This window comes from Globicephala melas, chromosome 6, assembly GCF_963455315.2.
Source record: "Globicephala melas chromosome 6, mGloMel1.2, whole genome shotgun sequence".
Taxonomy (NCBI): Eukaryota; Metazoa; Chordata; class Mammalia; order Artiodactyla; family Delphinidae; genus Globicephala; species Globicephala melas.
In genome coordinates, this window is record NC_083319.1 from 108,265,009 (window position 1) to 108,290,484 (window position 25,476).

The 25,476-nt window shown below is 38.1% G+C and overlaps 1 protein-coding gene across 3 annotated transcripts in view; it reads left to right on the plus strand.

Moving 5' to 3' along the window:
* Positions 1 to 25,476, plus strand: part of GLRA3 (glycine receptor alpha 3) — a 158,557-nt gene that overhangs the window by 17,305 nt on the left and 115,776 nt on the right. For all 3 annotated transcript variants that reach the window (XM_030879257.2, XM_030879258.2, XM_060300055.1), the window contains exon 2: positions 14,094 to 14,221. In XM_030879257.2, coding sequence (XP_030735117.1) covers positions 14,094 to 14,221 — 128 coding nt within the window. The remainder of the gene's footprint in view (positions 1 to 14,093; positions 14,222 to 25,476) is intronic.

Below are 25,476 nucleotides of genomic sequence, written 5' to 3' on the forward strand. Positions count from 1 at the left end.
TCCCCTTATTTTACTGTATTTTTATGAAATACAGTAGATTAATAGATTAAAATGAAATTTAGAGAATGTGTTTTTTTTGTTGTTGTTGTTGTTTTTGTTTTTCTGCAGTATGCGGGCCTCTCACCGTTGTGGCCTCTCCCATTGCGGAGCACAGGCTCCGGACGCGCAGGCTCAGCGGCCATGGCTCACGGGCCCAGCCGCTCCGCGGCATGTGGGACCCTCCCGGACCGGGGCACGAACCCGTGTCCCCCACATCAGCAGGCGGACTCTCAACAACTGAGCCACCAGGGAAGCCCGAGAATGTGTTTTTTAAAAAGTTTTATGCACATTTTAAAGGTCTAAGTGGTGTTTTGTCAAATAAGATTCAGGAGAGCAGCACAATTCTTTTTTTTTTTTTTTTTTTTTTCGCGGTACGCGGGCCTCTCACTGTTGTGGCCTCTCCCGCTGCGGAGCACAGGCTCCGGAAGCGCAGGCCCAGCGGCCATGGCTCACGGGCCCAGCCGCTCCGCGGCATGTGGGATCTTCCCGGACCGGGGCACGAACCCGTGTCCCCTGCATTGGCAGGCGGACTCTCAACCACTGTACCACCAGGGAAGCCCTATCCGTCTAATGATATATTTCAAGTACTATTTTTACTCCTCTATTCCAAAAATACTTATATAATATCTCAGTGGTTTTATATAATGTCTCAGTATATTTATATAATATCTCAATCAGTGTTCCAGGACTTGGGGGTATAATAGTAAATAAGCAAAAATCCCTGCTCTTAAGAAGTTATCTTCCAGTAGAGGAACACATAAAAATAAATAAGTGAATGAATAGTATTTTATCTAATAATATGTTTTATGGAGAAAAGTAAAGCAGAAACAGATAGGGAAGAGAGAAAATGTGAGAAGGGAAGACATTTTCTTTTTTTTAATTAATTTTTATAGGAGTATAGTTGATTTACAATGTTGTGTTAGTTTCTGCTTTATATCAAAGGGAGTCAGTTGTACATATACATATATCCATTCTTTTTTAGATTCTTTTCCCATGTAGGTCATTACAGTGTATTGAGTAGAGTTCCCTGTGCTATACAGTCAGTCCTTATTAGTTATCTGTTTTATATATAGCAGTGTGTATATGCAGAAGGGAAGACATTTTCAAGGAGACCTTTTGAGTGAAGACTTGAAGGTGACGAGGGAGCCATACAGTGGGATCTAGAGGAGATTGGTTTAGGTAGAAGGGGTGGCAAGTGTGATGGCCCTTAGGTGCCAGCATACTTACTAAAAGTTTTCAAAGAAACCATCCAGTAAAATATCATTGCAAATTTCTGTTTTTCAATATAGATAACCTATGATATTGGATATGTGTCTCTTAGATGTTTTAAAACCATGCTTTAATTCAACAGGTCCAAAATTGAACACATTATCGTAACTCTCAAAGCTGGTCCCCCTTTTCCCACTGTCCTATATCAGTGAATGATGTTTCCATCCATACAGTTGCTCTAGCCAGAAAGCTGGGTCGACATCACTTAACTACTGCTGTATAACACATTATCCTGAAATTTAGTGCGTTAAAACAACAATGAATGTTCATTGCATGGGTCAGAAATTCAGGAACAGCTTAAGTAGATGTTCTAGCTCAGAATCTTTCGTCAGGTTACTGTCAAGATGTCAGCCATGGTTGCAGCCACGTGAAGGCTTGACTGGTGAAGAGAATCTGATTTCAAGTTGGCTCAGTCAAATGACTGGCAAGTTCGTGAATCCTATTGGTAGAAGCTCTCATTTTCTTCCATGTAGCTACTTGAGTGGCTGAGGGAAGAGTGAATGACCCAGAAGAGAGCTGGGTGGAAGTAGCAATGCATTTTATGATCAAACTACAGAATTCATGTCATCAAGAATTTACATTGTGTAGGCAGCATTCAAGAGGAGGAAAATTAGGCTCCACCCTTTGAAGGGAGGTGTGTCAAAAAATTTAAATAAGCATTTTTAAAATCATTGCAATCACGCTTGAAACATTTTCCTCATTCCCAACCAGTACCAAACCATCACTAAATTTTATGGATTTTATCAGTGATATATATATCTCTTAGATTATTCTACTCTCTCCAACCCCACTGCGATCAAAATTACTCACACTATCCTCAGCTCTCACTTTGACCGCAGGAGTTGTTTCCAAATGGGAGCTGTAAAGACAGAAGTCCAAAATGTGATCCATGAGGCACTGCATGATTAGGTACCTACAGCCGTCTCCAGCCTCATTTGTTATTACGTTGACACTTTCTGTCTCTATTCCAGACACACTAACAATTCCTTTAGTCTCTGTCCTTCCCATGACACCACAGGTTCTAAGATATTTTCTCTTGTATGTCTATTCAGTCTTTTTCTGCCTGAAATTCTGGACTACTATTTCAGCAGCCCCTCCTCCTAGAAGTGTTCACTGAATTTATACCAATTGATAGACTTCTTTTGATTATTTAAAATCTTGCTAGAATACCAGAACTGAAATAAAACTATTAAACTAAAGACAATATAAAACCAGAATTGCTTTAAATATTCATTCAGTAGTTGATTTCTGAAAACTAAATGTCCTGAATAAGAAGTTATTTAAGGAAGAGTGGTAAACAAGTGTGTCAGTTAGGGGCCCTATAATTATACATTTGCAATATGACTTTGAACTTCTCTTACTAAGGTGCCTTCAACCATGAATTGAATTCATAAGCTAGGATGGGTCCATCAGATTTTTTCTTTATGGTGCTCAGTATTTCCTGAGTTTGTTGGTATTTTCTACACTTGGATTTCATGAGATACTATTATACCATTCAGGGCCCTTTTACATTAATTAGCTTGAGTGAATTTCTCTTTATTTCAATTAAAAATATCCCTGACCAAAAGAGTCATGCTATCAAAGGCAAAATCCAAACATTGGCTTAAGAATTTGACATTTTTTGAAACATATGTGTAGAATATGTCATTTGTTTTACTGCAATTTTCTGTGAAAAATGTGTACCACTTTTAAGTCTCCATTTTTATACTGGTTAAAGAATATCTGGCTTGCCCAACGTGAAGCAACTAGTTAATGACAAAACTAGAACAAAATGTAAGCCTCCTGGCTGTCCATTTGGAGCTTCAGCCATTCTACTATGATGATTTTCATTTAATTATCTTGGGCACTGGACACATAATAGAACTATTGAGTCTATTCTAAGTAATTTTCAATGTTTCTGAAATGCTTAATTAGTTTTCTTTAAAATAAACAAGTCATTAAGAAGCTACAAATCAATGAGTTAATTAGCTGTGTTATGGCCTTTTAGATTTTTCAGTTGAAATAAGCTGATGTCAAAACTATAAAGAAGTAAACTACTACCCATGAGAATAGACAGTTTCCATAGAAGTTATAACAATTAGCATGAGTTTTGAGCACAGCATTTTGAAAGCATTTAGTAAAACTGAGTGACTTTATGATAAAAATAAATTTTGTAGATGAAACGAACAAACTTGTATAACGATGAGAGTTAAGAAACCTCAGATGACTACACTATCTATCCCTGTCATCTACTTTTTTTTTTTACATCTTTATTGGAGTATAATTGCTTTACAATGGTGTGTTAGTTTCTGCTTTATAACAAAGTGAATCAGTTATACATATACATATGTCCCCATATCTCTTCCCTCTTGCATCTCCCTCCTTCCCACCCTCCCTATCCCACCCCTCTAGGTGGTCACAAAGCACCGAGCTGATATCCCTGTGCTATGCGGCTGCTTCCCACTAGCTATCTATTTTACGTTTGGTAGTGTATATATGTCCATGCCATTCTCTCACTTCGTCCCAGATTACCCTTCCCCCTCCCCATATCCTCAAGTCCATTCTTTAGTAGGTCTGTGTCTTTATTCCCGTCTTGCCCCTAGGTTCTTCATGACATTTTTTTTTCTTAAATTCCATACATATGTGTTAGCATATGATATTTGTCTTTCTCTTTCTGACTTACTTCACTCTGCCTGTCATCTACTTTCACTGGAGTCCTCCTTCTCCACCTGTCCTATCCCTCCACCTCCTATCCCACACCTGTAACCCTGTATTAACCCTTCATATACAAACACGCAAACAATATGTAACTTACCACTGACAACTAGCAAGCATTGAACAGACATACCTACTAAGTCCTAATTTATGTAAGCACTGAACGTAGACACCACTGCAATCAGGTCTGGCTAAAAAAGCACCCATCACATTCTAATTGACAATTCTCCAGTTCCACCATTAAATGACGATTTTCAGACATATAACTTTGCTTTAATTTTCTCTTTCAGATTTCTATATCCTGATTTTCCCGTTTCTAAATATTTGTTCTAGGTTCTTCCCTGATTATTCATAAGCATCACTCCTAACTTGGGCAGAAGGACAGAAGGATGAAAATGTTGGACACTCTCTGGTGTATAATGTTTGACCTCTCCATCACTATATTTAGTTAATTCATTTCAAAAATACTTATCCAGTTATTTACTGTGGGTGCTCTGGATTACTTCTGGGGCTATTAAAACACATGCAACAGTCATGAGTTTTGCTTAAATATAAGATCCTATAAAGTCAGAGATAGACATTGATTGATTAATCTTATTAAAAATACAATTACATGGGCTTCCCTGGTGGCGCAGTGGTTGAGAGTCTGCCTGCCGATGCAGAGGACACGGGTTCATGTCCCGGTCCGGGAGGATCCCACATGCCGCAGAGCGGCTGGGCCCGTGAGCCATGGCCGCTGAGCCTGCGCGTCTGGAGCCTGTGCGGGAGAGGCGGCAACAGTGAGAGGCCCGTGTACCGCAAAAAAAAAAATACAATTGTAACAAGTGCTGTTAATGAGATACAAATTTGATAAATATTGTAACAGGATTTTGCAGAATGAGATAGAATAGGTAAGGCTTCCTGAGGAAATGATGCTTAAACCAAGATCACAAAGATAAGTAGAATTTAATTAAATGAATAGAAGACCAATGAGTATTCCAAAGGTAATGCCTAACAGTAGGTTGTACCAGAGGAGCTGAAGAGGATATGGTGAGATGTGGTTGGATTATGGATAAAATTATAAGGTAGGACCAACTGGAAGGATATGATATGTGGAATACAAGAGGAGTCAAGAGTTATCAAAGATTTTCCAGCTGAGAAATGTAAAGATTTTGTTACCATTAACCAAGTTTGAAAAGAATGGAAGAGAAACAAGCTTGTGTGGGAATAGCAGGAGTTTAATGTATGTTTGCTTTTATCAGAGAGCTAGGTTGCTAGCAATCTGTGATTATTTTATTCCAGTTTCAGAAATGGAGACAATTCCAAGCTATGCTTAGCTTCCTGCTAAGACTTCTGTATTTGTTTCATTCTTACTCAGCAGCTGTAATTCTTTGCGATCTCAGACCACCTCATAGGAGTTCACGCCTTTTTGTCCCCCTAAAATCCATAAAGCTTTCAAAACTTGTACACAGATTGTTAACCTCTCAGCTGGTACTCTGAAGTTTATTGCCATCCTTAAGGGAAACTCACTTCTGTAAGTTTCCTTGTCTTAGATCTTAGCCATGTGACTTTTCACTGTGTTTTTAGCTCTCTGATGCAGTTTTTTCTTTTTAACCTTGTCTAGTGTTTTCAGTGGGAAGTTTAATTTGATTTAAAATATTGGCTTATAGGGACTTCCCTGGTGGTGTAGTGGTTAAGAATCCACCTGCCAATGCAGGTGACACGGGTTCTAGCCCTGGTCCGGGAAGATGCCACATGCCGTGGAGCAAATAAGCCCGTGCACCACAACTAATGAGCCTGCACTCTAGAGCCCGCACGCCACAACTACTGAGTCCGCGTGCCACTACTACTGAAGCCCACGTGCCTAGAGCCCATGCTCCGCAACAAGGGAAGCCAACGCAATGAGAAGACCACACACCACAATGAAGAGTAGCCCCTGCTTGCTGCAACAAGAGAAAGCCCACACACAGCTACGAAGACCCAATGCAGCCAAAAATTAATTAATTAATTAATTAAAAAAATAGAATAAATAAGATAAAAAAATAAAAATAAAATATTGGCTTATAAATTTAATATCTGAGTGGCCTGGGAAAAAACCTCTTTACCTTAGTGTCTTCATCTGTAATACATAGGTAATAATATCTAACTAGAAAAGTTGTTATGAGAATAAAATGATATCATATATATACATGAATTCTGTGCCTGAGAGATCAGGAAGCAGCTACCATTTTTATTGTTAGGTGAATTTAAAATAACCCAAGCCTCATCAAACTGCAGAGAGAAATGAAATCGCTTTAAAATGATAATCATATTTCACTGGCACATGGCTCACAGTGGGAAGAATCAAGATCCCAGTACCCTTTTAATTTTGAGTTATTTCTCTGAGCCTCCAAGGGTATTCTAGAATAGTCCTTTTATATTCTTCCACTTTGGCCTCCTTTTAAAATAATTAATATTAAACAATCAACTTAAAGCCTGCTTCACTGCCTGTGTCATCATGGTAAACAATCTGTCCTCTTCTAAGGCAGGATGCTTTAGCGTGAAATGCTCAAAACATCACGTATTCTCAGATGTTTCAGTTTCTCTTTAGTTCTCCCATAAAGAGACTAAAGCCATAAAGAATTGGAAAGAATGTTCATCTCTTCCATTCTGGGTTTTATTTTTCAAACTGTGGGCTTGAAATATCAATTGCTTGTGTCTGCAGCTCAGAAAGTTCCAAATAATAGTAACTGTGACAATTTTTTTTTCACTAAGTGTTGTAACCCCATAGGACTGGTTTATAAAGCTAGAGAATACATAGTCAACTGTCTTTCCCCCTTATACCCCAAACCTTCTCTGCCTCAAGAGTCTGGGCACTGATTTATTCCCCATAAGTCACTGTGCTTCTGTGCAAATCAACTCATGAAAATAGATGCACAGAGATTTGTGGCCCTCGTGCCAAGACTCATCTCAAACCCATATTACGTTTCCTAGCTACAGCTTTCATATTTTCTCTCAATTTTAAGGTGCATTTAGCGGAGTGAAATAAGTATGGACAATTATATTAAATCCATCTTTACAGCATCTCTATTTAGCAGTTATTTCTGCCCTCCAAAAGTGGATATATTTTACTTTCTTGTCTCATTAAAGAGGAAGGGAGGGGATAGAAGGGGAGGGGGAGAGACTTATCTTTTTGATGGATTTTGGTATTTGATTTTAATGCTTAAAAAATATAGGCTTCTGCCAGTCTCTCAGAAATTGAAGTCTCTGAACTTTCAAGTGACAAGTCATTATAAAAATAAGAATATATAAGATTCTTAAGTGAAAAATGTGTAAATTGATGGGAATGTGTATGAGCCCACCTAGAGTTTCCAAGAAAGTTAATAGTAAATTCAGTACTTGGCACAGCATAGAAAAGACAAGCCAAGTGTGGGAGCCAGGCAAATTTGTGCAGAGATTGTTTTGAGATTTTCATAAATAAAAGACTTCTAAAATATCCAAAGATGCTTCCTTCAAAAATACTGATCATGAGTCATTTGCTAACAACTTAGTAACTTGCTATAAATATGTTGAAAGACAAGGTTTAGACAAAAAAAAAAATGGACTTCATAATAAAGTTTCTTATCCAAAATCCATTCTAGGGACTTCCCTGGTGGTCCAGTAGTTAAGACTTCTCCTTCCACTGCAGGGGGATGTGGGTTCGATCCCTGGTCTGGGAGCTAAGATCCCACAAGCCTCAGGGCCAAAAAACCAAAACATAAAACAGAAGCAACACTGTAACAAATTGAATAAAGACTTTAAAAATGGTCCACATCAAAAAAAAAAATCTTAAAACAAAAACCCCCAAAGTCTACTCTAAATGCAACTTAGATTTCTTCTTACTGCCTCCCCCTAACCTGAGTTTTTTTTCCTTTTAAGAATTTTTTTTTTTTATACTGGAGTATAGTTGATTTACAATGTTGTGTTAGTTTCAGGTGTACAGCAAAGTAATTGAGTTATGCGTATACATATATCTATTCTTTTTCAAATTATTTCCCGTTTAGGTTATTACAGAATATTGAGTAGAGTTCCCTGTGCTACACAGTAGGTCCTTGTTGGTTGTCTATCTTATATATTGTAGTGTGTGTATGTTCATCCCAAGCTCCTGATTTATCCCTCCCCCTCCCCCTTTCCCCTTTGGTAACCATAAGTTTGTTTTCTAAGTCTGTGAGTCCATTTTTGTTTTGTAAATAAGTTCATTTGTATCATTTTTTAAAGTATTCCGCATGTAAGTGATATCATATGATATTTGTCTTTCTCTGTCTGACTTACTTCATTTAGTGTGATAATCTCCAGGTCCACCAATGTTACTGCAAATGGCATTATTTCATTATTTTTAATGACTGAGTAATATTCCATTGTATATACGTGCCACATCTTTATCCATTCATCTGTCGATGGGTTCCTTCCTTGTCTTGGCTGTTGTAAACAGTGCTGCAATGAACATTGGGGTGCATGTATCCTTTCGAACCATGTTTTTGTCTGGATATATGCTCAGGAGTGGGATTGCTGCATCATATGGTAGCTCCCCCCACCCTGAGTTTTAACAACTTAAGAAAAATGTTTTTGAATATGTAAGTATAGATGATATTGACTATTTAAAGATTAGAGTAAGATCTCAGATTGGTCACACAGAGCCTCATACTGTGTATGTATGTATTTATTACTATAAGCTCTCTTAAATGATTACAGTTGTCTGAAGACAGTCTACCATTTTTCCTACGGTGCTAGTCTCCATGGTGCTAGATATTACTGTAATAGGAAGAAAGTTCTAGGAGAAATATACCAGAGCAAGAGTTGTAGGTGATTAGAAGTCTCCCCATATGCACAGACTCCACCATTTTCAGAAGCGAAGGGATAGCCTGTGTAGAAATGCTTTTTAGCCAAATACCCAATGTAATTTTGCCAACAGTAATTCCTTTTGAGTCAAAACTGTGAATCTTTAGAAATAAAATCAATTGTCCATAAGTCACTGAATGGCTCTCGTGTCACTGAAAGAAATATAACTAGTAAAGAAATCTGGACTATTTCTCTGCTCAGAATTTTCTCATTTATTAATAGGTATTATCATGCAGAGCTTGGTTGTGAATCCGTTATAAAACATGAAGGTTTTGCTCGAAGTGGCAGGAACAAAGGAGCCAGCCTATCATTCTCCTCACTATAATCTCACTTCCCAGCTTCTGTGCTCTGAGCCTTCCCAAGGATTCTCTGTAGAACCCAGATGGGCCCAGACAGAGTAATCTACTGAACTGTGAACACTACAGATTCAAGTTTGTGTTATACATACTTACCATTCCTAACAGAGTGCTTTGCACCTAACAAATTGTATGAGAACTCAGAATTCATTGTTTCAACATTTAACAGATATTTAAATACATTTTGGCATGAGAAGGTATATCTTTACAATTTTATTGTTATAAGTTGCTTTAATTGTATTGTTAGTAAACCTCTCAGCTTATACAAGTCTTTAAAAAGTTTATGTATTATAATTTTAAAATAATTTATCATCTCTTACCTACATTCACTCCATCTCAGTCCAATGTGTATTTCATGTATTCTTCTCAAAGCTCATTAATCAAATTATATTAGGGATTTTATTAATTTTTAAGTATAACATCAAAAGAATGTCTCTTAATAGAATATTTACTGGTATTTAGTCAATTACAAGTGTTGACTATTTGTTATGGGGAAACCCAGAAGGTAAACTCTGTATCTTTTCTTTTAAAAGCAAATCTTTACATTACTTATGAGAAAAGATTTTTTTTTAGAGTCTTACAAAATAGTATTATGAGAGTTAGCTGTTACCACAGGAGTGACTACAATTATCCAGAGAGAAAGATGGATGGAGCTGCGAGGAGTGTGGCTCTTTAAAACACAAATACAATAAAAACAAATATAAAAAGAAATCTAGGAACACACTGTCAGATCAGTGATAACAAAATTAGTGGAATACCGACCTCTGTAAATTCCCTTTTTCGTAAAAGCAGTGAGAAAACTGTCAAAAAAAAGTGACAACTTGTTCAGAACTCTGGTAATTAATCAGAGATGTGCAGTAATCCACGAATTAGTTTAATCAAGAAAAACATCTGAATCTTGGTAAGAACAGTGGGATTTCTGGTGTTATAACTTGCCCTATTCCCATCCCCCTGTCTCGAGCTCCACGGTAGCATTGTAAGCCAATAGCCTACAATAACAGTAAAAACAGCAGCCTGGCAGCTACCAGAGGGGACAGAATGGAGTTTGAATTCCTTTAAAACCATATTCTTGGAAAATTGTCATTATTTAACCTGTCTGGAGGTTTTCTGGGATACCCCACTCACAAGACTTTTATTTGACCTAACTTGGAGCTTACCCTTTCCTGGAGATGTTTGTCAAATTTTTAACGTCATGAGTACCTGAGGCAGTAGAGAACAGTGGGTGCAGACTAACCGTGAATCTTAAAAGAAAAAGCAGCAGGGCTTCCCTGGTGGCGCAGTGGTTGAGAGTCCTCCTGCCGATGCAGGGGACACGGGTTCGTGCCCCGGTCCAGGAAGATCCCACATGCCGCGGAGCGGCTGGGCCTGAGAGCCATGGCTCCTGAGCCTGCGCGTCCGGAGCCTGTGCTCCGTAGCAGGAGAGGCCGCAACAGAGAGAGGCCCGCGTACTGCAAAAAAAAAAAAGAAGAAAAAGAAAAAGCAGCAGAATGATATGTTCATAGGGGTTTAGAAAAGCTCCACATATTCTTGGGCATCTAGAAGTCCACACGTTATGTACAAGGCTGTGAGCATTCCGTATGGTGGGCTGAACTGCATCCTTCCAAAATTTCACATGTTTAAATTCTAACTCCCAATATCTCAGAACATGACTTTATTTGTAGATAATTAAGGTATAATGGAGTCAAATTGGTGGACCCTAATCTGATATGACTGGTGTCCTTCTAGGAAGAGATTAAGACATAGACACACAAAGAGGAAGGACCATGTGAAGACACAGAGAGAAGACGGCCACCTACAAGCAAGGATGGAGGCCCTCAGAGGAAACTAGCCCTGCCAACAACTTGGATTCCTAGCCTCCAGAATTGTGAGAAAATTAATTTCTGTTGTTTAAACCACCCAGTCAGTGGTAATTCGTTAAGAGAGTCCTGGCAAATGAATACACCCAGGGCTGTATGCATGCTCAGGAAGAACCCAGAGAGACCCTGAATTCTCAACTCTGGAGGCCTTTGGGCCCTGTGTAAATAGGAGGTAAAGGCTAAGGCAGATTTGTCAACTGCCTGACTCAAAGTTGAAGCAAAACCCCATGAACTCAGGACCCCCAGCAAATACTATGAGATTTATTGGTCCTGGGAATTTTAAAAAATCCCTGTCCAATTATTAGCTGATCTCTAAGCTAAGTGAAAAGATATCGCATAGTCATATACGATAAATAATATAGACTTTACAGAATTTGTTCAGAAAAGTCAATTACTAGGCAAAGACCGTAAATCAGCTATTTTAAAAACATTCAAAGAGCTAAAAGAAACCATGCCCAAAGAACTGGAGAGAAAGTATGACAATAATGTCTCACCAAATACAAAATACCAACAGAGAGATAGAAATTACAGAAAGAACAGCAGAGAAATTTTGGATTTGAACGGTACAGTAACTAAAATGAAAAATTCACAGGTAGGCTTCTTGTAGTTTCCTCTGACTGTTGTAACAATTTACTACAAACTGGGTGGCATAAAACTGCAGAAATTTATTTTCTCAGAGTTCTGGATGCCAGAAGTCTGAAATCAGTTCACTGGGCCCAAAACAAGATGTGAGGAGGACCATGCTCCCTCAGAGGTTCTAGGGGAGACTCAGTCCCTTCCTATTCCAGCCTCTGTTGACCGCCGGCATTCTTGGCTACGGCCACATCACTCTAATCTCTGCTTCTCGGCCACACTGCCTTCCCTCTTCTGCCTGCCATCAAATATACCTCTGCATCTCTCTTCTAAGGATACATGTCACTGCATATAGGGCTGACATGGATAACCTATGATAATCTCCCCCATTCAGTGCAAAATGTGAGGGAATGCCAATTCAGCATACATAGTTAACTATAATTTTTTTAAAAAAAGTAGAGAGACACAGTATTACTGGTTCAGAGCCAGGTAAGTTGGTTTATTTGTTGGTGAAAGAATGTACTATTTTCTGACAACTGAAAGGAAGGGTTTTGCAAAGGAAACACAGGGAATAGTTTAGAAGCAGTAATATGTAGCTAGGAGAGCTCTGACAATGCCTTCTTCTGCCTGCTGTTCTTGGGCCATGGAAAGTGGACAAATGCTACTTAAGAGGGCAGGTAAAAGTTACTTAAAACCAGATGGTAGAAGAAAGTTCTGGAGTTACTGAGAGGAGAGGAGTGTTGTTTTTCCTTTCATGATGATGATGATGATGACATTAGAATAAACTTTCCAGGGATCAGCATGGCAAGGAGTTCAACTGACCAGTAATAATCAGAGATAAAGGCTTACAAAGTAATATGGAACCAGAAGAATAGGGAGAGAAGAAGCTTCTGTTTAGAGAGAAAGAAAGAAAGACAGAATCAAAGTTATTGAGAAGATAAGTGATTCAGAATGTCCAGAACTAGATATATCCTCTAGAACAGGGCAAGAGTTAATAGGTGCTGTTAACTGTGATACTATACTTTCAGAAATATTGTTCTCACATTACCATTGATATTGGATTTTACCGTTGTGATTATGAATTATTGAATATATGTGTGTGGTAGACGATTTAATGGTGATGGCTCTAAGGTTTATTTTCCCTTCTTATTAAACATTCTGGCAGGAGGAATTTAATAACTTGATACTGCTGAGAGTGACCACAAAGGTTCAGGGTTTGGCGATGCTCTAAGTTGAGTGACAGAGCTGGGAGGACGTGATGACTGACAATCGCCAGGAAGTAACATCAGGTTGAATATAAATATTTCAAACAGATGTGTGTTCAGAAAGCCTGCTTCACTTTTCTGAGCAAACTCTGTGGATAAGAAGAATCATTTGATATTAGCAAGTAGGCCTAGACCTTCTGGGACCAACCTAGGTAAATGAGGAGCTGGTCGGGGGTTCAGTCATTTGTGGGCTTCTAGGATGAGCAGCTGCAGAAAAAGGAAAATGTTTGAATGAAAAAAATACAATAACCCTTTAACTTTCCTGGACACAGGTTCTCATTCCATAATAGCCGACTGCACAGACCACATTTATGGTAATTTCTCAAACTCCATGCACAAATTTTAGGTCTGAACAAAATGTACTGCGTATGAATGACACCAAGTGAAAGCAGAATGAATTGAACTGAGTATGTTACTAATATAGGAAGCACTCACTCTAATTGAAGAAAAGAACATTGTTGTTTAATCTATAGGACCGAAGTTTTATTACTGTTGAGAACAATTCTTAAAACTTGAAAGGTGATGTTCTTTTCCTCTATAAAAGCAATAAGAATTGTATTTCACAGCTGAACTTTCATATTTCCTTATGTCTGAACAACTTAGGGTAATTTTAGCTAAAAATTGCAATCAGAAATCAAATTTGGATAAATACAAATTTTGGAAGCCTAATAATTTGGAGTGGCTTTGTTTCCAGACTTAACTCAAATATTGTCACTACTGAATACATGTGAAAAATTATAAATTCTGACTGTAAATCTATAAATACCTATCTGTTACTATGATAATATTCACTATACAGTATATAAACCTTTTTTTGTTGTTTTATTGTTTTCAAACTGTATTTTTTTGTGTGTGTGTGGTACACGGGCCTCTCACTGTTGTGGCCTCTCCCATTGCAGAGCACAGGCTCCGGACGCGCAGGCTTAGTGGCCATGGCTCACGGGCCCAGCCGCTCTGCGGCATGTGGGATCTTCCCGGACCGGGGCACGAACCCGTGTCCCCTGCATTGGCAGGCGGACTCTCAACCACTGTGCCACCAGGGAAGCCCCAAACTGTATTTTTTTGTTTTATTGAACATAAAGTTGTTTTTTTTTTTTGTTTTTTTTTTTTTTTTGCTTAGCATTTTTATTTTCTATTTCTAGGTAACAACTGTTAGGAAGACTTTTTCTTTGGGTAAAATCTGTATTATTTTTTCTCATTTGCAGCTTGGTTGCAACAAAGGAAACAGATAGTGCAAGGTCTCGAAGTGCCCCAATGTCACCTTCTGACTTTCTGGATAAATTAATGGGAAGGACATCGGGGTATGATGCAAGAATCAGACCCAATTTTAAAGGTAATTGTTTTACTTACTACAATATATGACATGTGTTTTATTTTTTATTATGTTTTAACATCTTTATTGGAGTATGATTGCTTTACAGTAGTGTGCTAGTTTCTGCCCTGTAACAGAGTTAATCAGCTATACATATACATATATCCCCATATCTCCTCCCTCTTGCATCTCCCTCCCTCCCACCCTCCCTATCCCACCCCTCTAGGTGGTCATAAAGCACCGAGCTGATCTCCCTGTGCTATGCGGCTGCTTCCCACTAGCTATCTGTTTTACATTTGGTAGTGTATATAAGTTCATGCCACTCTCTCACTTCACCCCAGCTTACCTTTCCCCCTCCCCATGTCCTCAAGTCCATTCTCTACATCTGCATCTTTATTCCTGTCCTGCCCCTAGGTTTGTCAGAACCTTTTTATATTTTTAGATTCCATATATATGTGTTAGCATATGGTATTTGCTTTTCTCTTTCTGACTTACTTTACTCTGTATGACAGATGATTAAACAAGATAAATTTTCAAATTGATTTCCCCCCAAATTCTAAAGCTTATTTCCAATAATCCTCCAAGCACTATATTGGTCAAAGATATGTCTTGAAAGAAGAAATATATTCTCATATTAATAGCTCTCACAATTAGTCTTCTTTGGACCATACAACATTACATTAGTTTGTGTACAGTCTCATGATTTGATATGTTTATACATTATGAGATGATGATCGCAATGAGTTTAGGTACCGTCTGTCACCATACAAAGTTGTTACAACATTGTTGACTATATTCCCTATGCTGTACATTACATCACCATTGACTTATTTATTTTACAGCTGGAAGTTCATAACTTTTAATCTCCTTCACCTATTTCGATCATCACCCTACCACCTTCCCCTCTATTCCCTTGTCTATTTTCTTTCTCTTTTAAAAAATGTGCCTACTGAATCAAATGAACTAATTTAAAGTGGGTATTATATATGCTTTCCCTTCCAATTTGTCAAAAGCCAGGAATTAATACTGTGAGACTTTAGGGGCATGTCTATCAATAATGTGATATTCCACTAGTCTAAGTTTTTTTGAAAAAAATAAAGGAGCAAAATTAACTATATATTTTTTAAAAAAGAATAGGAACAGAAATTTGCCAAACAGATGTGACAATATGTTACAATAACTTAAATGATTTAGTATTCACTTCTTCATGGATTAAAAAAAATTATTATTATTTTTTTATTTTTTATTTTTTTGCTGTGCTGTGCAGCATGCAGGGCCTTAGTTCCCCGACCAGGGATGGAACCCATGTCCCTGCAGTGGAAGCACGGAGTCCTGACCACTGGACATGGATTAAAATCTTAATGAAAAAAAAAAAACAACCTAGAAAATACCTAGATAACTGATCAGACAATAGGAAAATGTTTTTAAAATATAAAATTATTGAGAAAAATCTGTATGTTTGACCTTTCAGGAATTTATAAATTTCATACGAGGAAAAAAAAAATCTTAGTAGAGACATTCGCAGACAATTTGCAGAAGATAAATTAGAATATTCAACCTAATTAACAATCAATGAAGTGCAAATTATAATAATGTGACAGCATTTTCGCCTTTCAAATTATCAACATTTAACAATAATATTATTGATAATTATTTCAGTCTCAAACACATTATTATAAAATTTATTTCTGGAATACTGATTTTAAATTTGTGATTGTTTTCACAAGTACATTTGCATTAAAACAAAATTTACCTTCCAGACCATAGAAAAGAACAATTATTAGAAAACTATAAAATGACTTTATTAAAATGTAACTTTGGGGCTTCCCTGGTGGCGCAGTGGTTGAGAGTCCGCCTGTCGATGCAGGGCACACGGGTTCGTGCCCCGGTCCGGGAAGATCCCACATGCCGCAGAGAGGCTGGGCCCGTGAGCCATGGCCGCTGAGCCTGCGCGTCTGGAGCCTGTGCTCCGCAACGGGAGAGGCCACAACAGTGAGAGGCCCGCATACCGCAAAAAAAAAAAAAAAAAAAAAAAAAGTAACTTTGTATTTGCTCTTTTGTATACTGCTAAGTTTGAAAAACTCTAGATGTAGACATTTTTCTTTAAACAAAATTATGATACTTATTTGTACTATTTTGTATCATTTCTCTAAAATAAGTACACCTTTTAAAGATCCTATTTGTTTGAGAGAAAACACTGCAGTACCAGGCATAAGCCACACAAACTGCAGGAAGGTTGTGTTGCACATTGCCAGGCGGGTGTTATTTTGTATGTTTATCTGTTTGTTGTTTTATGATAATAGTAAAAATCGTGTACCTGAATTGGGTAAAAATTAAATTGTCCAAAAATATTAGTGATGAATAGCCTCAACAGACCTTCAGCACAATTCTACTTCTTTGAGGCAAACACTGCAAAAGGAAAATTGGTCACTTCCAGTGAGCATCTGTTTAATCTCTTTGATGGCTTTCCAGGCCTTTTACAAAGAAGGTGCTATGAAAGTTCTTTGCACTAACTAGACTGCTAATTGGACGCCTCCATTCTTGCATTCTACCTCTTCTGTTTTTCTTTTCTGCCCAATAGTTTCTCTTTTTTTCCTGCAGGAATAATTATGTTTATTCATCTTGTTCACTCTCTTGAAGCCATTAGTTTTCTTGCATGTGATGGAAATGCTTTGTCATTGAGGAAGGGCTGAGTTGATTTGCCCAGGTGCTGATACATGTTTTGTCTGCTGTGTATGGAGAGAGATAGTTTTCTGCTGTTTCTCTCTCTGGGAAAGGAAATCTGACAGAGATGATACTGCCCTGGGCACAGCTTTGCTTTAGGTGAGTGTTGAGTGGCGAGGCTTTGGTCTGGGGTTCTCCAAATGCCAGAATAGCGATGACTTTCGTTTTGAGGTACTGGCAGGAACCCTGTTTTCCCCAGTTACTTTTTTTTTTTTTTTTTTTTGCAAAGAGAAGTTGAATAAATTCTGGGAATCTAATGTATAGCCTTCAGATTATAGTTAACAGTACTCTATTATAGACTTAAAAGTTCTCACCACAAAAAAGAAACAGTAATTATGTGATGATGGAGGTGTTAGCTAATGCTAAAGTCATCATCTTATTGCAGTATCAAATCAACACGTTGTACATCTTGAACTTACACAATGTTGTATGCCTTTTATATCTCAATAAAGCTGGAAAAAGAAAACATTTAAAAAGTCAGCATTGCTTACAGAATCATATTATTTCCAATCACCTTAATAAGCTATGTTTGCAAAAGGAAAAAAAAAGTTATGTGCATCCTTCAAACCCATGGAAATTCCAGGCCATCCCGGCTCTAGGGGACTATGAATAAGGGAGCAGGGAGCTTCCTGAGACAGGTGTCTATGGCCTCCCCTGCTGCCCAGCCTAACTACCCACCTCCTTTCCTGTGGATGATGACCCTGAACTTTGTGCCTCTTAGCACTTAGCTTCCTTCTCCATGCAGTTCTAATCATCATTTATTTTAGACTTTTCTCTGTTTTGTCTGTCAACCATTTTCTTCTGCCTTCTATATTTTATGTGATTAAACCAATTCTGACTTCCCTCTCGTTCTCTTTGGTGTGATATATCTAGTCTCATTTTTATTCAATAATATCATTTTTATGCATTTGGAGAGAAGAAAACTATGCTCGATCCTCCATCCTGAAATAGAAGTTTCCAGGAATCATTGGAAACTGGAAACCAGTTTAACAGACAAAAAGCAATTGCATAGAAAATAAAAGTACATCCATAGACAATAAAATATTATTTCACTAGACTATCTACCAGCTTTTTCTAGATTTTGTTTCTTTCCTTTGACTCTATTGTTTAGGCCCTCAGTTGGTCTTTGATAACCTTAAAACTAATTTGGATTCAGGCAGAAAGTACTCTGTCAGCAATCACCTGTTTGTGTATTCCTCCTATATATTTATTGCATTTTCGTTAGGTTTTTTCATTCTGTCTCCAATGACCATTCTCTTTATCTAGAAATAACATTGTTCGCCTTCACTATGTCTCTGTGGTTTCTGTCTTTTCATCTGTAATATTTCTCTATATTAATCCTTTTCTCCCACATCACAAGTGCAATTTTCATACAGTCTCTTCTGCTATAACTCATTCTATCCCCAGAATGGAATGTGTACCTATTACTCATTTCTGCACATATTTTTTTTCAGGGAAAGTGTTAGAATCTTCTTTATCCATTTTAATTATTCCTATCCATCCAGACACAATGCTTCTTGAATAAAATTCACAGTTATTTTTTGAAAAAACTGTATTTTCTATTTTCGTGTAATACAAGGTCATTTTAACAAGAAAAATCTCTTAAAAATAAGCCTTTCTCGAAATTGAGTTATTTGTAGTGAGGTGGATGGACCTAGAGTCTGTCATACAGAGTGAAGTAAGTCAGAAAGAGGAAAACAAATGCCATATGCTAACACATATATATGGAATCAAAAAAAAAATGGTCATGAAGAACCTAGGGGCAAGATGGGAATAAAGATGCAGACCTACTGGAGAACAGACTTGAGGATATGGGGAGGGGGAAGGGTAAGCTGGGACAAAGTGAGAGAGTGGCATGGACATACATACACTACCAAAAATAAAATAGATAGCTAGTGGGAAGCAGCCGCATAGCACAGGGAGATCAACTCGGTGCTTTGTGACCACCTAGAGGGGTAGGAGAGGGAGGGAGGGTGGGAGGGAGGGAGACTCAAGAGGGAAGGGATATGGGAACATATGTATATGTATAGCTGATTCACTTTGTTATAAAGCAGAAACTAACACACCATTGTAAAGCAATTATACCCAATAAAGATGTAAAAAAAAAGTTGAAAACTTCAAAAAAAAATAAGTCTTTCTAAAACTGTAGATGAACACCTGAAATGTTCACAGATTTAAATTCTGCACCCTATATTTTTAGATTTTGTTTCTTTTTTTCTTTTTTTTTCCAACATTTTACTGGAGTATAATTGCTTTACAATGTTGTGTTAGTTTCTGCTGTATAACAAAGTGAATCAGCTATATGCATATATATATATCCCCATATCCACTCTCTCTTGCATCTCCCTCCCCCCCCCACCCTATCCCATCCCTCTAGGTGGTCACAAAGCACCGAGCTGATCTCCCTGTGCTATGCAGCTGCTTCCCACTAGCTATCTGTTTTACATTTGGTAGTGTATATATGTCCATGCCACTCTCTCACTTCATCCCAGCTTACCCTTCCCCCTCCCCGTGTCCTCAAGTCCATTCTCTATGTCTGCATCTTTATTCCTGTCCTGCCCTTAGGTTCATTAGAACCATTTTTTTTTTTACATTCCATATATGTGTGTTAGCATATGGCATTTGTTTTTCTCTTTCTGACTTACTTCACTCTGTATGACAGACTCTAAGTCCGTCCACTTCACTACAAATAACTCAGTTTCACTTCTTTTTATGGATGAATAATATTCCATTTTATATATGTGCCACATCTCCTTTATCCATTCCTTTGTCTATGGACACTTAGGTTGCTTCCATGTCCTGGCTATTGAAAATAGTTCTGCAATGAACATTGTGGTATATGACTCTTTTTGAATTATGGTTTTCTCAGGGTGTATGCCCAATAGTGGGACTGCTGGGTCATATGGTAGTTCTATTTTTAGTTTTTTAAGGAACCTCCATACTGTTCTCCATAGTGGCTATATCAATTTACATTCCCACCAACAGTGCAAGAGGGTTCCCTTTTCTTCAGACCGTTGTGAGGTGGTACCTTATTGTAGTTTTGATTTGCATTACTCTAATGATTAGTAATGTTGACCATCCTTTCATGTGTTTGTTGGCCATCTGAATATCTTCTTTGGAGAAATGTCTGTTTAGGTCTTTTGCCCATTTTTGGATTGGGTTGTTTGTTTTTTTGATATTGACCTGCATGAATTGCATGTAAATTTTGGAGATGAATCCTTTGTCAATTGCTTCATTGGCAAATATTTTCCCCCAGTCTGAGGGTTGTCTTTTCTTCTTGTTTATGGTTTCCTTTGCTGTGCAAAAGCTTTTAGGCTTCATTAGGTCCCATGTGTTTATTTTTGTTTTTATTTCCATTTCTCTAGGAGGTGGGGCAAAAAAGATCTTGCTGTGATTTATGTCATAGAGTGTTCTGCCTATGTTTTCCTCTAAGAGTTTGATAGTGTCTGGCCTTACATTTAGGTCTTTAATCCATTTTGAGTTTATTTTTGTGTATGGTGTTAGGAAGTGTTCTAATTTCATTATTTTACATATAGCTGTCCAGTTTTTCACACCAATTATTGAAGAGGCTGTCTTTTCTCCATTGTATACTCTTACCTCCTTTATCAAAGATAAGGTGACCATATGTGCTTGGGTTGCTCTCTGGGCTTTCTATCCTGTTCCATTGATCTATATTTCTGTTTTTGTGCCAGTACCATACTGTCTTGATTACTGTAGCTTTGTAGTATAGTCTGAAGTCCGGGAGCCTAATTCTTCCAGCTCCGTTTTTCTTTCTCAAGATTGCTTTGGCTCTTCGGGGTCTTTTGGGTTTCCAACAAATTGTAAAATCTTTTGTTCCAGTTCTGTGAAAAATGCCATTGGTAGTTTGATATGGATTGCACTGAATCTGTAGATTGCTTTAGGTAGTATAGTCATTTTCACAATGTTGATTCATCCAATCCAAGAACATGGTATATCTTTTCATCTGTTTCTATCATCGTTAATTTCTTTCATCAGTGTCTTATAGTTTTCTGCATACAGGATTTTTGTCTCCTTAGGTAGGTTTATTCCTGGGTATTTTATACTTTCTGTTGCAATGGTAAATGAGAGTGTTTCCTTAATTTCTATTTCAGATTTTTCATCATTAGTGTATAGGAATGCAAGAATTTTGTGTGCATTAATTTTGTATCCTGCTACTCGACCAAATTCATTGATGAACTCTAGTAGTTTTCTGGTAGCATGTTTAGGATTCTCTATGTATAGTATCATGTCATCTGCAAACAGTGACAGTTTTACTTCTTTTCTGATTTGGATTCCTTTTTCTTCTCTGATTGCTGTGGCTAAAACTTCCAAAACTATGTTGAATAATAGTGGTGAGAGTGGGCAACCTTGTCTTGTTCCTGATCTCAGAGGAAATGGTTTCAGTTTTTCACCATTGAGAATTATGTTGGCTGTGGGTTTGTCATATATGACCTTTATTATGTTGAGGTAGGTTCCCTCTGTGCCTACTTTCTGGAGATTTTTTATAATGTATGTTGAATTTTGTCAAAAGATTTTTCTGCATCTATTGAGATGATCATTATGGTTTTTCTCCTTCAGTTGGTTAATATGGTGTTTCACATGATTGATTTGTATATATTGAAGAATCCTTGCATTACTGGGATAAACCCACTTGATCATGGTGTATGATCCTTTTAATGTGCTGTTGGATTCTATTTTCTAGTATTTTGTTGAGTATTTTTGCATCTCTTTCATCAGTGATATTGGCCTTGTTTTCTTTCTTTGTGACATCTTTGTCTGGTTTTGGTATCAGGGTGATGGTGGCCTCGTAGAATGAGTTTGGGAGTGTTCTTCCCTCTGTTATATTTTGGAAGACTTTGAGAAAGGTAAGTGTTAGCTCTTCTCTAAATGTTTGATAGAATTCACCAGTGAAGCCATCTGGTGCTGGGCTTTTGTTTGCTGGAAGATTTTTAATCACAGTTTCAATTTCAGTGCTTGTGATTGGTCTGTGTATATTTTGTATTTCATCCTGGTTCAGTCTCAGAAGGTTGTGCTTTTCTATGAATTTGTCCATTTCTTCCAGGTTGTCCATTTTATTGGCATAGAGTTGCTTGTAGTATTCTCTCATGATCCTTTCTATTTCTGCAATGTCAGTTGTCACTTCTCCTTTTTCATTTCTAATTCTGTTGATTTGAGTCTTCTCCCTTTTTTTCTTGATGAGTCTGGCTAAGGGTTTATCAATTTTGTTTATCTTCTCAAGAACCAGCTTTTAGTTTTATTGATCTTTGCTATTGTTTCCTTCATTTTTCATTTATTTCTGATCTGATCTTTATGATTTCTTTCCATCTGCTAACTTTGGGGTTTTTTTGTTCTTCTTTCTCTGATTGCTTTAGGTGTAAAGTTAGGTTGTTTATTTGAGATGTTTCTTGTTTCTTGAGGTAGGATTTTATTGCTACAAGCTACCCTCTTAGAACTGCTTTTGCTGCATCCTATAGGTTTTGGGTCGTCATGTTTTCATTGTCATTTGTTTCTAGGTATTTTTTGATTTCCTCTTTGGTTTCTTCAGTGATCTCTTGGTTATTTAAGAGTGTATTGTTTAGCCTCCATGTGTTTCTATTTTTTACAGTTTTTTTCCTGTAATTGATATCTTGTCTCATAGTGTTGTGGTCAGAAAAGGTACTTGATACGACTTCAGTTTTCTTAAATTTAGCAAGGCTTGATTTGTGACCCAGGATATAGTCTGTCCTGGAAAATATTTCATGTGCACTTGAGAAGAAATTGTATTCTGTTGTTTTTGGATGGAATGTCCTATAAACATCAATTAAGTCCATCTTGTTTAATGTATCATTTAAAGCTTGTGTTTCCTTATTTATTTTCATTTTGGATGATCTGTCCATTGGTGAAAGTGGGGTGTTAAAGTCCCCTACTATGATTGTGTTATTGTTGATTTCCCCTTTTATGGCTGTTAGCATTTGCTTTATGTATTGAAGTGCTTCTACGTTGGGTGCATATATATTTACAATTGTTATATCTTCTTCTTGGATTGATCCCTTGATCATTATGTAGTGTCCTTCTTTGTCTCTTGTAATAGTCTTTATTTTAAAGTCTATTGTGTCTGATGTGAGAATTGCTACTGCAGCTTTCTTTTGATTTCCATTTGCATGGAATATCTTTTTCCATTCCCTCACTTTCAGTCTGTATGTGTCCCTAAGTCTGAAGTGGGTCTCTTGTAGACAGCATATGTACCAGTCTTGTGTTTGTATCCATTCAGCCAGTCTACGTCTTTTGGTTGGAGCATAATCCATTTACATTTAAGGTAGTTATCAATAGGTATGTTCCTATTACCATTTTCTTAATGGTTTTGGGTTTGTTATTGTAGGTCTTTTCCTTCTCTTGTTTCCTGCCTAGAGAAGTTCCTTTAGCATTTGTTGTAAAGCTGGTTTGGTGATTCTGATTTCTCTTAACTCTTGCTTGTCTGTAAAGGTTTTAATTTCTCCATCGAATATGAATGAGATCCTTGCTGGGCAGAATAATCTTGGTTGTAGCCTTTTCCCTTTTATCACTTTAAATGTGTCCTGCCACTCCCTTCTGGCTTGCAGAGTTTCTGCTGAAAGATCAGCTGTTAACCTCATGGGGATTCCCTTGTATGTTATTTGTTGCTTTTCCCTTGCTGCTTTTAATATTTTTTCTTTCTATTTAATTTTTGATAGTTTGATTAATATGTGTCTTGGGATGTTTCTTCTTGGATTTATCCGTATGGGAGTCTCTGTGCTTCCTGGACTCGACTGACTCTTTCCTTTCCCATGTTAGGGAAGTTTTCAACTATAATCTCTTCAGATATTTTCTCAGTACCTTTATTTTTCTCCTCTTCTTCTGGGACCCCTATAATTCGAATGTTGGTGTGTTTAATGTTGTCCCAGAGGTCTCTGAGACTGTCCTCAATTCTTTTCATTCTTTTTTCTTTATTCTGCTCCCTGGCAGTTATTTCCACCATTCTGTCTTCCAGCTCACTTATCTGTTCTTCTGCCTCAGTTATTCTGCTATTGATTCCTTCTAGAGTATTTTTAACTTCAGTTATTGTGTTGTTCATCACTGTTTGTTTGCACTTTACTTCTTTTAGATCCTTGTTAAACGTTTCTTGTATTTTCTCTATTCTGTTTCTGAGATTTTGGATTATCTTTACTATCATTACTCTGAATTCTTTTTCAGGTAGGTTGCCTATTTTGTCTTCATTTATTTGGTCTTGTAGGTTTTTGCCTTGCTCTTTCGTCTGTAACATTTTTTTGTCATTTCATTTTTTTTGATGGGTGGTGCTGTATTCCTGTCTTACTGGTTGTTTGGCCTGAGGCATCCAGCACTGGAGTTTTCAGGCAGTTGGATAAAGGTGGGTCTTGGTGCTGAGATTCGGCCCTCCAGGAGGCCTCACTCTGATTAATATTCCCTGGTGTCTGAGGTTCTCTGTTAGTCCAGTGGTTTGGACTCAGAGCTCCCACAACAGGAGCTCGGGCCTGACCTCCAGCCTAGCAACCAAGATCCCACAAGCTGCATGGTGTGGTACACACACTAAAAAAAAAAGAAGGAAAGAAAGAAAAAAAGGAGCAGTACAATATCAAAGAATAAAAAGCAAAATAAAATTAGAAAGATCAAAATATATTAGGGGCTTCCCTGGTGGCGCAGTGGTTGAGAGTCTGCCTGCCGATGCAGGGGACACGGGTTCGTGCCCCGGTCCGTGAAGATCCCACATGCCACGGAGCGGCTAGGCCTGTGAGCCATGGCCGCTGGGCCTGTGCGTCCGGAGCCTGTGCTCCGTGGCGGGAGAGGCCACAACAGTGAGAGGCCCACATACCGCAAAAAAAAAAAAAAATAAAAAATATATTAGGAAAACTAAAAATATGATTGAAACAACTGCAACAAGGTAGAATAAAACCACAAGAGAAAAAAAAAATGGGGGTTCGGGGGGAACAAGCCAAAAGGAGAGAACAATAAAGTATAAAGAATAAAATAAAATCAGAAAAATAAAAGATTTATTAGGAAAAATAAAAATATAAATGAATCAATAAGAATGAATCAACAAGGTAAAACAGAGCCCGAATGTAAAAGAGGAAAAAAGAAAAAAAAAGCCTTGCTAATGGGTGTGGAGTTTAGGTAAGGGGTGGAACTTAGGCAGTGGTGGGGTTTAGGGTGGGGCAGGACCTAGGCGGGTGGGGGGGGTGATGTTTGAGCGTGGGGCGGGGCCTCTGCTTAGGACCTGCGTGGAAGGGGAGAGGCAGCACGTTGGAAGGAGACCCTGTGGAGTGTGGAGTTCTGGAGTTTGGAGGTGGGGCCCTGAGTGAGGGTGTGTGGGTGGGGTTTAGGCCCAGCGCGTTGGAGGGGGTCTCAGAGGGGGTCTCCGAGTGTAGAGGTGGGGCCCTGGGTGGGAGTGTAGGGGCGGGGCTTCGGCTCTGCACGGCAGGAGGGAGGCTCAGAGGACAGAGGACGAGGCCTGGGGGCCCAACAAGCTCCGGGTGCCTAAGTGGACAGGGAAGGCATTGGCCACGTTCCGTTCTGTTCCTCTGTGCCCCTCCCCCATCACC